This window comes from Musca vetustissima, unplaced genomic scaffold (genome assembly GCF_032173495.1).
Source record: "Musca vetustissima isolate MV318-11 ecotype Yass unplaced genomic scaffold, APGP_CSIRO_Mvet_v1 utg107487, whole genome shotgun sequence".
NCBI classification, from domain to species: domain Eukaryota; kingdom Metazoa; phylum Arthropoda; class Insecta; order Diptera; family Muscidae; genus Musca; species Musca vetustissima.
Genome location: NW_026874595.1, coordinates 1 through 14,441, shown reverse-complemented (window position 1 = coordinate 14,441; position 14,441 = coordinate 1). Strand labels below are relative to the sequence as shown.

Below are 14,441 nucleotides of genomic sequence, written 5' to 3'. Positions count from 1 at the left end.
CATGAAATTTCAATTTTGGTCAAGGATGATGCCTATAATTTTTGTTGAAGAAATTCAGTGGGCGTAATGAACTGAACATTTTATTTTTGTCAGATTTTCTAGTCGCTCTAGAGGCCATATGCAAAACATCACATATTTTAGACGGTGAAGAGGCAGAGATGATAATCTGTCAATATTCCGTAAATCGAATCAACCGAATTTTTATATTATGTCCTAAATATTAACCTGGGGAAAACGAGATTTGGAAAATATGCCAGGGTGAGAAAATAAAGATATTCACCTATAATCGGTCAAGAGGGTGCAAATATCGAGAAATATTGACCAAGCTCAGAATATCGAACCGAAGAAGGTTAGATTTTCATGGTAGTTGCGTGGGATATCATATGGTCGGCCTCGTATACTGCTCCGCTCACTGGTTCTTATATAGCTCTGAAAATATATATTTCGTTTCATCCACTACGAATTGAAAAATTCGAATTTATACTCGAAATATATATTTAGAAAACACATATAGGGACTCCTTTTTTTTAAAAATCCAAGATACCCGGTCCTTGAAAAGTTAATAAAAATCACTTCGATATTTTTCGAAAAGAAAAAAAAGAATCTATAAAAGATGTCGAACTAAGATTGAGTTTGTAACCAACTACACTTGATCATATTATTTTGGGTCATAATACGATTTTGTTATCTTTTCTTTATACTTTCCGCTATATTACACCAGATGTTCATTACCAAATAAAATACAAAAAAAGATGAAGAAGAAAATCAAAATGTTCAACAGTTATTTTGTTTTTCCAAAACATTGTTTCATCGGCTTCTTATAAATACAGCATAATAAATGAATGCCGCCTTAGCCTATACAACCCGTTTTCAAGGCAGCATACAAATCTACTCTACATGAACACATACACACACATGCAAACAAATAGAGATTCCTATCTAATGAATCTATAACATATTGCTCCAGTTTCCAGCAGCTAATATATGCTGAAACCATTCATCAATATTTCTGTTTGCTTTCTTTCTATCTGGGCGATATATTTTTTTCTTGCGCCCGTTCGGTTTCTTGTGTCCGTTTGCCGTTTGGTCTCGGTCTCGGTGTTTAGCCAATGATCAACGGCTCTGCAGAGATTGCCTGCCTGTTTGGGGTGAAGGATATCATTTGAAAGCAAAAGATTTTAATCATTTCAAATCAATCTTCAAGAGATGTTGTTGTTTTTTCTTCATTCTTGTGTGCGGTTTCTGGGCAACGAATGAAAACCATACAATGTCATTAACATAAATTGTGTTGATTTAAATAAAAAAATACTACAATATAAACATTTTATCATCCACCGAATGAAATATCGAAAAGGAGTCGTAGTGGAAAAAACGACAACAACAAATACAAATCAATTGAGTTAACTTCTAGATTTTATTTCTTTTGAACTTGTTTTGTGTGTGTTCCAAATGCAGAGAATGCTGCAAGTAGTTTACGTTTGCGCATTCATGCTTTCCTTCATCTTCATCGAACAATATCCCCTTGGTAATTTTGCAATTCAAAGCCTAACAGTGGCCCCTAAATGTCAATTGCAAAAGACATCGAATTGACGGATGAGCTGACATTGCTGAAACTGCTGTTCTGGTTCTAGTTACAAACACAAACACTCAAAGAGACATACCAATGCGAATAACAAGTGCCTTTTCTCAGTGATCTTGTGGCTTTCTTCTATTCATTGGGTCTTTTTGCTGCAAGGCCTACCACCTCATCTAAGAAATCAACATAAACTGCAGTAGGAAAATATTTGCCATCGGTGAGCATGTCATGTTTGGATGCTGCTGTGTATGTGTGCGTTTTAAATAAATCTTTTTTTTAATAGATGGTATCAATTTTTATGATCTTCATCTGTAAAGTGTTTTGATTAGGTTTTTGATTGGTTATGTTGAAATGTTTGGGGTATGAAGGATATATTTTCTAAGACATCTTTTCAAGGACTACGTGAAAAGTGGAATTAAAGATATATATTTTTAATATTTGATAGATCATCGAACCGTTTTCAGTAACTCTAACTCGAAATTCTAATTCCCTAATGAATAAATAATAAAGAAGTTCCTCCCACACAATTTTCAAGGTATGCTTTAATAGCACCTCGAAGTTCCTTCTCAAAAAAATATTTTTCATAGACCAATGGATTTTTACATTAAATTTTTGTGAGAGCTATCTAAAGTATGACTATTTGAAGCGTAGTTATGTTCAAGGTCTATGTCAGCCGTGGATTTTTTTAAAGAATATTTGTTCAAGGATATTTTGAAGTGTCAGTGGGCATATATATTCAGGTGCCAACACAATCGTGGTTTTTTTAGGAACATCTTTTCAAGGTCAATAACGGGCGCAGATTTTTATATCCTTCACCACACTGTGGTACAGGATATTATGTGTTTGTGCATTTGTGTGTAACAGGCAAAAGGAAATGAGATAGGCACATGGTTCCTTTTGAGAATATGCATAGAATCACTTTCTAAGTCGATTTATGCATGTCCGTCCTTCCGTCCGTCTGTCCATGTTAAATTGTAAACAAAGTGCAGGTCGCATTTATTATTCAAATTGGATGAAATTTGGCACAGCTCATTCATTTGACCCAAGGACGAAATTGGGGAAAATCGGTTCAGATTTAGATATAGTTTCCATATATATTTTGGTCCGATTTAATAGAAATGGTACAACAAAGACCTTATATATCTTTCGATTTGCATGATGTCTGCCAAGTTTCGTGAAAATCGGTCCAGATTTATATATAGCTCCCATATATATTTTCGTCCGATTTTAGGTAAATAGTGAACCAAAGTCCCATTGTATCCTTCGATTTGCACGAAATTTAGAATAAAGTAGTGAATTGAGCCTAGAACGACGTCTGCCAAGTTTCGTAAAAATCGGTCCAGATTTGGATATAGCTCCCATATATAGTTTCGTCCGATTTTAGGTGCACCAAAGTCCCTATATATATATATATATTTCGTTTTGCACGAAATTTGGCATAACGTACTGAATTGAGTCTAGATTGATGTTTGCCAAGTTTCGTGAAAATCGGTCCAGATTTTGATATAGCTCCCATATATATTTTCGTCCGATTTTATATAAATGTTGCACCAAAGTCCCTATATATCTTTCGATTTGCACGAAATTTGGCACAGCGTAATGAAATAGGTCTAGAATGATGTGTGTTAAGTTTCATGACAATCGGTTCAGATTTAGATAAAGCTTTTTTTGAGTTGGTGCAGATGCAGACATAGCTTCCATAAATATTTCGAACGGGTGTTTGATTGTTAGGATGCATATGTAGAATATACCCAAAGCGGTGAAGAGTATCATATAGTCGACGCCGTCCGGCTTTACTACTTCCCTTACTGGTTGTAATTGTATTTTCTAAAAGTGTGTCATAGGTCTGGATTTAAAAAAAGGGTTTTCAAGGACTAATAGTCACGTGGATTTTTTAAAGAATTTTTTTATCAAGGACTAATAGATGCGTGTATTTTAAAAAGGAATATTTTTTCTAGGACCATTTTTTCGAGGATTTTCAAAATAAATATTTTTTCAATGACCTTTTTTCGAGGATTTTCAAAATAAATATTTTTTAAGGACGATTTTTTTTGACGATTTCAAGAGGAATCTTTTTTAAAGGTCTATGGCAGGTCATTGTGGAATAAGTCGAAATTAATTGCACTAATTACAACATCCCACAATTTTTTTGTTTATTTTACACACTCTTCAATGTATTTTATTATATTAACAATACCCTCCTTTCTCTCTTTTCTTCTCTTTCCCTCTTAGGTGAAATAACCACTCGCGAACCGCTGGATCGTGAAATCAGCTCCGTCTATGAATTTGTCGCTGAGGCTCGCGACCAAGGTACACCATATCGTAGTTCACGCGTTACTGTCAAAGTCCATGTAACCGATGTCAATGACAATCAACCGAAAATTGTCGATCCGCAAGAGGATGTGGTCAGTGTACGCGAAGAACAACCGCCCGGCACTGAGGTGGTGCGCATACGTGCTGTCGATCGTGATAATGGACAGAATGCATCGATCACTTATTCGATATTAAAAGGTCGTGATTCGGATGGCTTTGGTCTGTTTAGCATAGACGCCAACACGGGTGTGATTCGCACGTTGGTCGTGTTGGATCACGAGGAGCGTAGCATCTATCGTTTGGCGGTGGCAGCAACCGATGGCGGTAATCCGCCAAAACAATCGATACGTTTGCTGCGTGTTGAGGTGTTAAATTTGAATGACAATCGGCCAACGTTTACCAGTTCGAGTTTGGTGTTTCGGGTGAGTGTTTTTTGTTGTTGCTATTTTTTTCTTATTTTAATTTTGTATTATTAAGGAGAATTTTTCTAGCTTTGTTGTTTTTAGGTTTGCTATGCTGACAAAGTCTTAAGTTTTGTTTTTGTATTTTATTTTTTCCTAGTCCTTAGGGAAAGTAACTATTTTAAGCAAAACCTTGGCGGAGAAAAAATATAGATTGCCCACGCCTGTATTCTATTCTTTTTTTCATAAAAATAAACAATTGATTTGTAGGAAGAAGGAGTTTGAATTGAACACAGTGGATCAAAAATTCTCAAGCATTGGATTTTTAAAAGAATATTTTTTCAATGACTATAAGAGGCGTGGATTTTTTGAAGAATATTTTTAAGACCCTCAACAAGCTTCGATTTTTGTTAGGAATATTTTTAAGACCATCAACAAGATTCGACTTTTGTAAAAAATGTTTTTTCAACGACTATAAGAGGCATGGATTTTTAAAGAATATTTTTAAGACCCTCAACATGTTTCGGTTTTTGTATCAAATATTTTTAAGGACCTTCAACATGGGTAAATATAAAATATTTTTACGGACCTTCAACAAGCGTAAATTTTTTAAAAAATATTTTTAAGGACCTTCTGCAAACACTAATTTTTTAAGGTTATGTTTAAGAACCTTCAAAAATGAACGCATTTTAAGGATCTTCGACAAGCCAAGCCTTCAACAAGCGACAAGCCAATATTTTTAAGGAATATTTTTAAGGACCTTCAACAAGCGTAGACTTTTCAAAGAATATTTTAAGGACCTTCAACAAGCGTAGCTTTTTTAAAGAATATTTTAAGGATCTTCAACAAGCGCAGATTTGTTTAAAGAATATTTTTAAGGACCTTCAACAAGCGTAGATTTTTTTAAAGAATATTTTTAAGGACCTTCAACAAGCGTAGATTTTTAAAGAATATTTTTAAGGACCTTCGAAAAGCGTAGATTTTTTTAAAGAATATTTTTAAGGACCTTCAACAAGCGTAGATTTTTTTAAAGAATATTTTTAAGGACCTTCAACAAGCGTAGATTTTTTAAAGAATATTTTTAAGGACCTTCAACAAGCGTAGATTTTTTTAAAGAATATTTTCGGATGCATCAAAAGAAGCGTAGATTTTTTTAAAGAATATTTTTTCAAGGCCTTGGAAGGCGTAGATTTTTTTAAAGAATATTTTTTGAAGCAGCACAGAACAGAAGGCGAAGATTTTTTAAAGAATATTTTTAAGGACCTTCAACAAGCGTAGATTTTTTAAAGAATATTTTTAAGGACCCTTCTAACCAAGGCGTGGATTTATTAAAGAATATTTTTAAGGACCTAACCAAGGCGTGGATTTATTAAAGAATATTTTTAAGGACCTAACCAAGGCGTGGATTTATTAAAGAATATTTTTAAGGACCTAACCAAGGCGTGGATTTATTAAAGAATATTTTTAAGGACCTTCAAAAGCGTACAATTTTTGAACAATATTTTGAAATAGATTTGTAAGGAAAATTTTCAAGGGCCTTCAGCAAGCGTAGACTTTTTAAAGAATATTTTTAAGGACCTTCAACAAGCGTAGACTTTACAAAGAATATTTTTAAGGACCTTCAACAAGCGTAGATTTTTTTAAAGAACATTTTTAAGGACCTTCAACGAGAGTAGATTTTTTTAAAGAACATTTTTAAGGACCTTCAACAAGCGTAGATTTTTCAACGATTATTTTTAAGGACCTTCAAAAAGTGTAGATTTTTTAAAGAATATAAAGAATATTATTTATTTATATTTTATTTTGTAAAAATAGCCTAAAGGCCAATGAGATTTACAATATGCATGAACTTATAGTACCTACTCCAGAAAGAATATTTTAAATTTTAAAGATTAATTTTTTTTTAAATTTTTAATATTTTAAAGAATATTCATATGGACCTACAACAAGCGTAGATTTTTAACTGGTATTTTTAAGGACCTTCAACAATTTTTAAATTAATATGTTTAAAGGACCTTCAACAAGTGACGATTTTTTAGGGACCTTTAACAACTGAAGTATTTTTAAGGATCTTCGACTACCGTAGATTTTTTTAGAGAATATTTTTAAGGATCTTAAACAAGTGAAGATTTTTTAAGGATCATTTTTAGGACCTTCAACAAGATTGGATTTTTTCAAGAATATGTTTTAAAGTTTCGTATCTGAAGTAGGCCATATGATTGTATTTTCCCTATGGGATGACATCTGAAGATCTCCTGCTTATACAAAGACTTCAGATGGACTTAAGTCTAAACAAGATATGAGTAAAATTTTAAATATTTCTCTATTTGAAACCACTGTCCTTCCTTATAACTTCTCTACTCATCACTTCGGTATTCCTTTTTACATAGGCTACCTTCAGAACTCATGGTTTTCTGTATTTTCCAGAATTTCTTCATTTTTACTCTTTTTTCTTTCGATTTTTTTTTCAAGCATTTTGTCTGTTTTTGAGCTGCCGTTGTTATTTCACACAATATTCAAATTCTAAGAATTTTTTGTGAGTTTTTTTTATGTTTCAACTATTTTTCGCTTGTTACTTCCAGTATCGTCTGCCGTTCACACCCTCTATTTTGAATGTCCCCCCGCCGTTTATATTCTTCAACTCCATAGCTTTTGTCTCTACATTCTATGGGATTTTCTTCTAGAGTCGGTTTTGTGTTAATATGTAAAGTTTTATGTGTATACCAGAGATAGATAGACAGTCAGTCAGCCGGACAGACAAACAGAGAGACACACGAACAGCTGCTGGACGGACACTTACTACAGTTTACAGCAGCAACAGCCGTTGCCACATCATCATCGTCATCTGCAATAGCAAACGGCAAGCAAACTGCAAAAATTTGTGCAACATTTTGAATAACCGTAAGTGTTAAGTCTTTGAGAGGTTCAAGAAATGAAAAAATCGTGATCTTTGACTTTAGAAACAAAATAATAAAAAAAACTGTACAGAATGAATACTATGTGGACACAAGCCTTGTAATAGGAAAATGTGGAGGGAAGGATACCCAAAATAATTAGGCGTGTTAAATAAAATAAATATTTTAAAAAATTGGAAAAAATAAAAAACAACAAAATCGGGAACAATAAACCAAAACAAATTTCCAACCACACCATGTCCTGTATTAACAATTCTTAGTGTGCCGCCTCAATTGGACCCCAATTCCCCAGAATGTGTCATTATATTATATTATTTAATATTGCCTTTGTAAAATCTAGCCTGCAAGCTTGTCGGTATTTGTTTAGATTTAATTTTTTCGTTTTAATATTGATTTCTTTTCATAGGGTTACCTTCCCTTCTACTTCTCAACCATATGTCTTTCATTATAATAACCCGAGAGACAGCTTTCAAAAGACAATGTATGATTAAATGACTACTTCAAAAGAACCAAATGCCACCATCACCATTGCCACAAACACAAAAGTGCTCCGTTTTATTTCCTCCTCATAGAACTTGAGGTTAAACCTATAGTTATGTAACAAGCTCCGAGTGTCGCGATGAAATGCTAATGAAGTTTTGTAGCAAACAAAAATTAAATATATGCTATAATGTCCAGTCTTGACTACTTTAAAATAATTGTAGCGGGACTGGGACTGACTACTTGTGAAGAAAATCATATGCAGATTCCTCCAAAAATAAACATAGCTTTGATAGGGTTTAATATGTCGTATCCACATGATTTCCTGCTAAAACTCTTCAATAGTTGAAAAATGGAAGGTAATATGTATTCCTAACTAGAATAAAAGTGTATTAAACTATTTTTTGAAAAGGAATATCGGAAGGTTGTATTTATCTCCGCACCAAAAATTATCGATATTGGCCTATATTGTGTGGCATCGCCCATATAACGAGGCATATATTCTTAAGAACATTATGAGGCGAGGATTTTCTAATGGACTTTCTGGGGCATACATTGTCTAAAGAAAATAAATGAAATTCTATCGCTTACTTACGTTAAAGAAAAAATTTTTAAGGGTTATCGATTTTCTAAAACGAATATTAACGGCAAGCATATAATTTTTGAAGACTATTTTTTAAGGACCTACAACAAGCGTAGATTTTTTAAATAAACATTTTAAGGATCCAGCGCAGATTTTTTGAAGGCTTGTTTTAAAAATCTTCAACAAGCGTAGATTTATTGAAGACTTTTTTAAGGATCTTCAACAAACGTCGATTTTGTAATGAATGCATTTTAAGGACCTTCAACAAGCATAGATATTCTAAAGAATATTTTTAAGGACCTTCAACAAGCATCGATTTTTAATGAAAAATGAATTAAGGAGCTTCAACAAGCGTCGATTTAAAAAAATATTTTTAAGGACCTTCCACAAGCATAGATTCTTTAATGAAATGTTTTAAGGAGCTTCAACAAGCGTCGATTTTTAAATGAATAAATTTTATGGACCTTCATAAAGCATAGATTTTTTAATGAAACATTTTAAGGACCTTCAAGAAGCATAAATTTTTTAAAGAATATTTTTAATTTGGTATTTTGGGTTCTTATTGATAAAAAAAATATTCCTACTAAAACGATCACTTTTTGGGCTAACCCCATATTAGAAATAAGTAAATCGACTTTCGACTAATCGATTAAAATCGACTTTCAATTTTCTTCATAAATACTTGGTTTTTTATCACAAAGCTCAAATTGACCAAAAATTGCAGTTTGCGGAACTTTAAATTATTTGTTAACAATAATTTATATAAAACATCAAATTTTTAGTCGATTTTGCAGAAGTCAGTTAAAGTCGAAAATCGATTTTGAACAGTTTTGACAAAATCGAAAGATCGAAATCAAAAGATAGTTAAAGGCAAAAGTCGAAAAGTCTAAAAATTGACTTTTTGATCAGAGGCAAAAATCGAACTGTCTAAAAGTCGACTTTTGCGATCGACTACGTATCCCTACCCTACCCAAATGTCGGTATGTTTGGGAGTTAGGGGACGTGTTTCAATTAAATTGACTGTAATTTTATTTTGGATTATAATTGAAGAGTAAATCTATCTTTAAAAATGACTATAAGTTCAAGATTTCGGGTTTGTCTCAAATTTCGCAATTTTTATGGCTCGAATATAATTTGTCAGATTATCATGGAGCGTCAAATCTTCCTACCAAAAAAATATGAATAACGGTTTATATTTTGGTATAGCTCCCACATAACAACGGTACCGACTTATTTTTGGTATTTTGAACACTTCAGCGGCATTTTTCATCCGATGTTGCTGTGATTTGGTATGAAGGGTTTATGGAAGCTGACAGAATAAAATATACAGAATCAAGATAGCTCTATATTTTGACGTGGCACCCATAAATGTATAGCTCCCCATTGTCAGCATATTTTTGCAGCACTTTCCCATAGAAGAGGCTTTAATTTGCCATTCCGGAATATTGAAACAAATTTTTGCAGAAAATTGCCTACATAGGACCAAATTTTGATATAGCCCTCACATAAAAGTCCCAACTTATTTTCGGCGATATTAAGGCTATAATTTTTCATCGAAGTGAATACAATTTGGCATATCACATTCCTAGTCAATAAAAAAACTTCTTTCAAGTCCGTAGATGGAACCCACCGATCCACTCCTTCTGGTGCCTCCCCCACAAATAGTCACAATTTTAAATATTTATAATTCAATATTAAGCGAAAGGAAACTTTGTACAGTCTAAGATGGGACCCATTGGTTCACTCGTTCTGGTGTCTCCCCACAAATGATAAAAATGTTCAATGTTTATAAATTCAATATTAGACGAATGGAATGCCCAATTTAAACCAAGCTTTGTGCAACCTACTATCTTTACCAAGCCTAGAACCACTCCGAAGATAAGATTTGTTCCGAAGACCTCCGCAAACCATAGGCTGAGGGTATATATCTGTTGGCAACATTGACTTGCACTTTTTTAATTGTTTCTAAAAATTGTCAGACTTATAAGTGTGAGAGGATATTTTCTAAACAAATTTCGGAATATAAGAGATTTGTTAAGGATATTTTTTTAAACATTTTCGGAAATATAATCATAGATTTCTAAAGTTTTTTTTTATTTGAGACGTCGACTTTTTATAGATTTTTTTTAAAGATTTTTCTGAATTATAGGTGCCGATTTTTAAAGATGTTTTTCTTCGTTGATTTTCCTTCAAAAGGGGTAGATAAATCACTAAAAGAGTTTATATCTTTATCTACGGACCATATTAGGTTCTCCAACATAAACTTCTTTTCGAAATACTTTTATAATTAGGAGTACGTCTATATCACTGTTCACCAAACAGGCGCCCGTGGGCGCTTTGGGAGAGTACCAATACAATCACAGTTCTGTGTTCGAACTCAACATTATTCTCGACATCGAACATGTCGTATGCTTTGCAATGCTTTAACATAGACGATCTGTACCGAGAGAGCGAAAATTACTCTCCCAATGGATCTATGCGTGTGCCCAACACAATCATAGCAGTTTGCATATGTATTGTTGGCTAACCCTGGTCTATATAGAATACCTTCTTAATACCGCAGCTCAAATGTAAATTGTGTGTATTGTGTTAGAAGAAAACATATTGAGATTTTAAAAAGTTAAACGGATCTTAAAGGTCAGTTTATTAGTCCTTATTTTTAACCAATATACATTTTTATAATTTTTAACATATATTTTTTTATTTTTAAAATTCCACTTAAGTCACTTTGCAATTTACCTACCATCTATCCTATACTCCCTACTAGACTAAAACGCCTTTCTGTAAATATATGATGTAGTACATAAATGCATACATGTGCTAACACATATGATACAAACATACATACATACATACCTACACACACATGGTGTTTGCAGTACATACAAACAAATATTAACTACTCAACTATTGTATGTGTGACAATGATTTGTAGCATCACGTGACAAATGTTAAATACACGAATTTTTGCAGCAGATTTTTTTTTTTTTTTTGTTTTTTTAGTCTTCTGTAACTTTTTTTGGTAGTTAGTTTTGCATTGACATCGGTTGCACTCGAAACAGTAACAACAACAGTAGCAGTCGATGTAAGACAAACAAAAAGAAGAACAAACATCGTTGTTGTTGTTGTTGCTGTAGTTTTTGTTTTGTTTTACCAAGAATCTCAAACAAACAATCATCACAAAAGAAGTTTTGCCGCTGACACTCTTGGTTGGTTATTTAGTTATGCATAGAGCGAAGAAGATGAAGGTAAAAAAATAAATAAAAGAACTAAATTGAAAATGGACCATGATCGTAACGAACTGTATGTACTCTATTCTTGAGATACTATTATATAAATTATTGGGAGATATGACCCTATAGGGTTTACATCCAATTCTCTATACTGAAGGAAGTATAATTGTGAATATTATTGTATTCATAACTGGGTCTTGCTTGTCGGAGCCAGAGTTGGGCAATTTTGCTGGAATCAGGATCACGATCGCAATGAACTTTAGGATTCAAAAAATTATCTTTAAATTTGTAAAAAATATGTCTCAATAGGCGTGAATATTGAGTCCATAGTCCATTGCTCTTGGACTAGTCTCTCAGAATATATATGCGCCCCAGAATACAAATTGTGTCATTTTTCACACAAAATTCTGGGTCCATTTGATCCGCTAAATATTGACCGATCTTTATCGAAACTTAGAGAAACATAATAGCGAATGTTGTTTTTTTAATCAAAACTCGGGTTGACTTGTCCATGGTGGACTCGATAAGAGGCTAAGAAGCTTTGTTGGATCATAAAATTATTCAGAAATTTAGATGCAGAGGCCTGCGGAACTTATAATCCTATTTGATCCATATGAATTTCTTTATACCAAGTATTCAAATTATACCACTTCTGAAACTACATTAATTATTTTACAAATCAATGAACGACCTTAGTTTATCTACCTCTCCCATTGCAGGGTGTAAAAAAGGAAGCTTAAATTTCAACTAAAAAACTCCAACTCATTTGTTTAAAAAATAAAACAACAAACAAAACGCTGATATGAAAGCAAACTAAGGCGTGGGATTTTTCTTTTCTTCTTGTCGAGTTTTAAAAACAAAAAAAAAAAAAACAAAAAAATTAAATAAAAATAAAACAAACCGTTTACCAGTTTCCCTGGTGAGAACTGTTCCTATATATGCAAATTATATAACCCCCGCCCCACATTGAAACAGCCGACAACAAACATCATTAACAGCGGCGGCGGCGGCAGTCGTGTTTGTGCTTCTTGTCTGTTGGTTTGTTGCAAAAAAATGGCAATTCATTAGCTGCAATTTTCGGCACAAATAAAATAAAATCAAATAACAAAAAGGAAAACAGAAAATACAAACACTGCAAGTACATAAATTGAAATTATAACATTGGCATTTTAAATGGTGGCGGCAGTTAACAAAGTCATATCTCTCACCCTCCCTCTGTCCTTTAATCGTCGATCGCATATTATGTTGGCAGTTGTTCGGTTTATTAGGAAACAGAATCAATGACAAAATGTTAATGAGTGACCAAGTAATGAAGGTGTTTTGTATTGTGCGGTTAATTGTATTAAATATTCGGGAGATCATTTTTTAAACACACAAAAATATTAAGGACAATTGTGGATAAAATAAAATATTTGGATTTTGGATATTTTTTACAAAAAAATTCTTCAAGAAATTTCTTAGCTTTTTTACACATTTTTTCAAGAATATGCTGAGCTATTCTCCAAGATCCAAACCTACAGAGTGTAATTTATTACAATATTTTATCAAATGACGCGCTGTAAGAACGTAAACGGAATTTGTTTAAAAAATATATTTTCAAGGACTAAAAGGATTGTAGGATGTGACAACATGGATGTTTTAACTATATATTTAACAAATATTATTTCTAAGTCACATATCGGAGTAAATTTAAAACCAGTGAGTGGAACAGTACAGTCGGACTTGGGCCCGTCCATATGATACCCTACGTAACTACCACGAAAATCTAACTTTCTGCGATTCTATATTCTGAGCATAGACATTATTTCGCGATATTTGCAGCCTTTTGGCTGGTCAAGAACTCCACTTCTAACCCTGGCATATTTTTTAAATCTTCTTTTTCCCAATGTGAATTTGGCTGATTTGGTTTCGGTTGATTTGACCGATTATCATTTCGAACAGACGTTCTAAGTATTTGGTCAGATCCCATTCATCGTGTAAAATATGTGACCCCAACTTCTCTGGTCTATGTCCTTCAGGAGAGGATATATACGCCCCAGAATACAAATGTTGTCATTTTCATCCTAAAGTTCGGGTCTATTTGACCTGCTAAAGATTGACTAATCTTCATAAAAACTGTAATGCTTATTTTATGCCCAGATCCCAATCTCTATAAAATTTTGTAATGTTTGGGTCATAATTGTGGCCTCTGGCGCAACCAGAAAAACAGATAAAATAAATTTGTTGGTCCATTTTATGCCCTAAATATTTGCGGATCATTACCAAAAACAATAGGGGTTTTCTTTGGCCAGAACACATCCTACATGCAAAATTATAAATTATAATGGACAGAAGAATGGACACACATATCTAGATCGACTCAGCTAGCCGACATATGACGATCGGTATACATAAAGGTGGGTCTAGAACCAATATTTTGCTGCGTTACAAACTCTTGGGGCTGCACAAAGATATAATACCCTGACAATATAGTTGTGGGTCCCATCTTCAGGCTTCATAAAGATTAAAGATTTTATAATGTTTGGTTCAAATCGAATAGCATGATACCAGCCTGCGAGACAGTCGGAAGGACGTTTTTAATTGACTCCAAATTTTCTGAAACAGGAAATATTTCTCCTAGACCCTTTTAATATGCCAATTTGTAAACACTCTACACGCCACAGTTATCGTCAAGACATTTTGCTTGCCAGAACCCGTCCTTCTGGCCAAAGAAGACCCATATTACATTTTGGTAATATTTAGGGGATGACATGAAACATTCACTTTATTTTTGTTTGTGTTTTCTGTTCGCTCTAGAGGCTACAATTATGACCCGAATATCAAGAGTAAGTGGTCGGACAATAGAATATTTCGAAAATGGTTTGAAAATGTAATTTTTACATTACAAAAATCTGAAATACCAAATAACAGCTACTCGGGTTGTTGAAGATGGTGAAAATG

General features: G+C 33.2%; 1 protein-coding gene across 1 annotated transcript in view; it reads left to right on the top strand.

The window, feature by feature from the left end:
* The window catches only part of LOC133334740 (protein dachsous-like), a gene marked incomplete at its 3' end in the record, with an annotated part of 43,238 nt that extends 38,927 nt beyond the window's left edge, over window positions 1-4,311 (top strand). Inside the window, exon 7 of the mRNA XM_061543071.1 lies at window positions 3,809-4,311. Coding sequence (XP_061399055.1) covers window positions 3,809-4,311 — 503 coding nt within the window. The remainder of the gene's footprint in view (window positions 1-3,808) is intronic.
* Window positions 4,312-14,441: the final 10,130 nt, after the last annotated feature.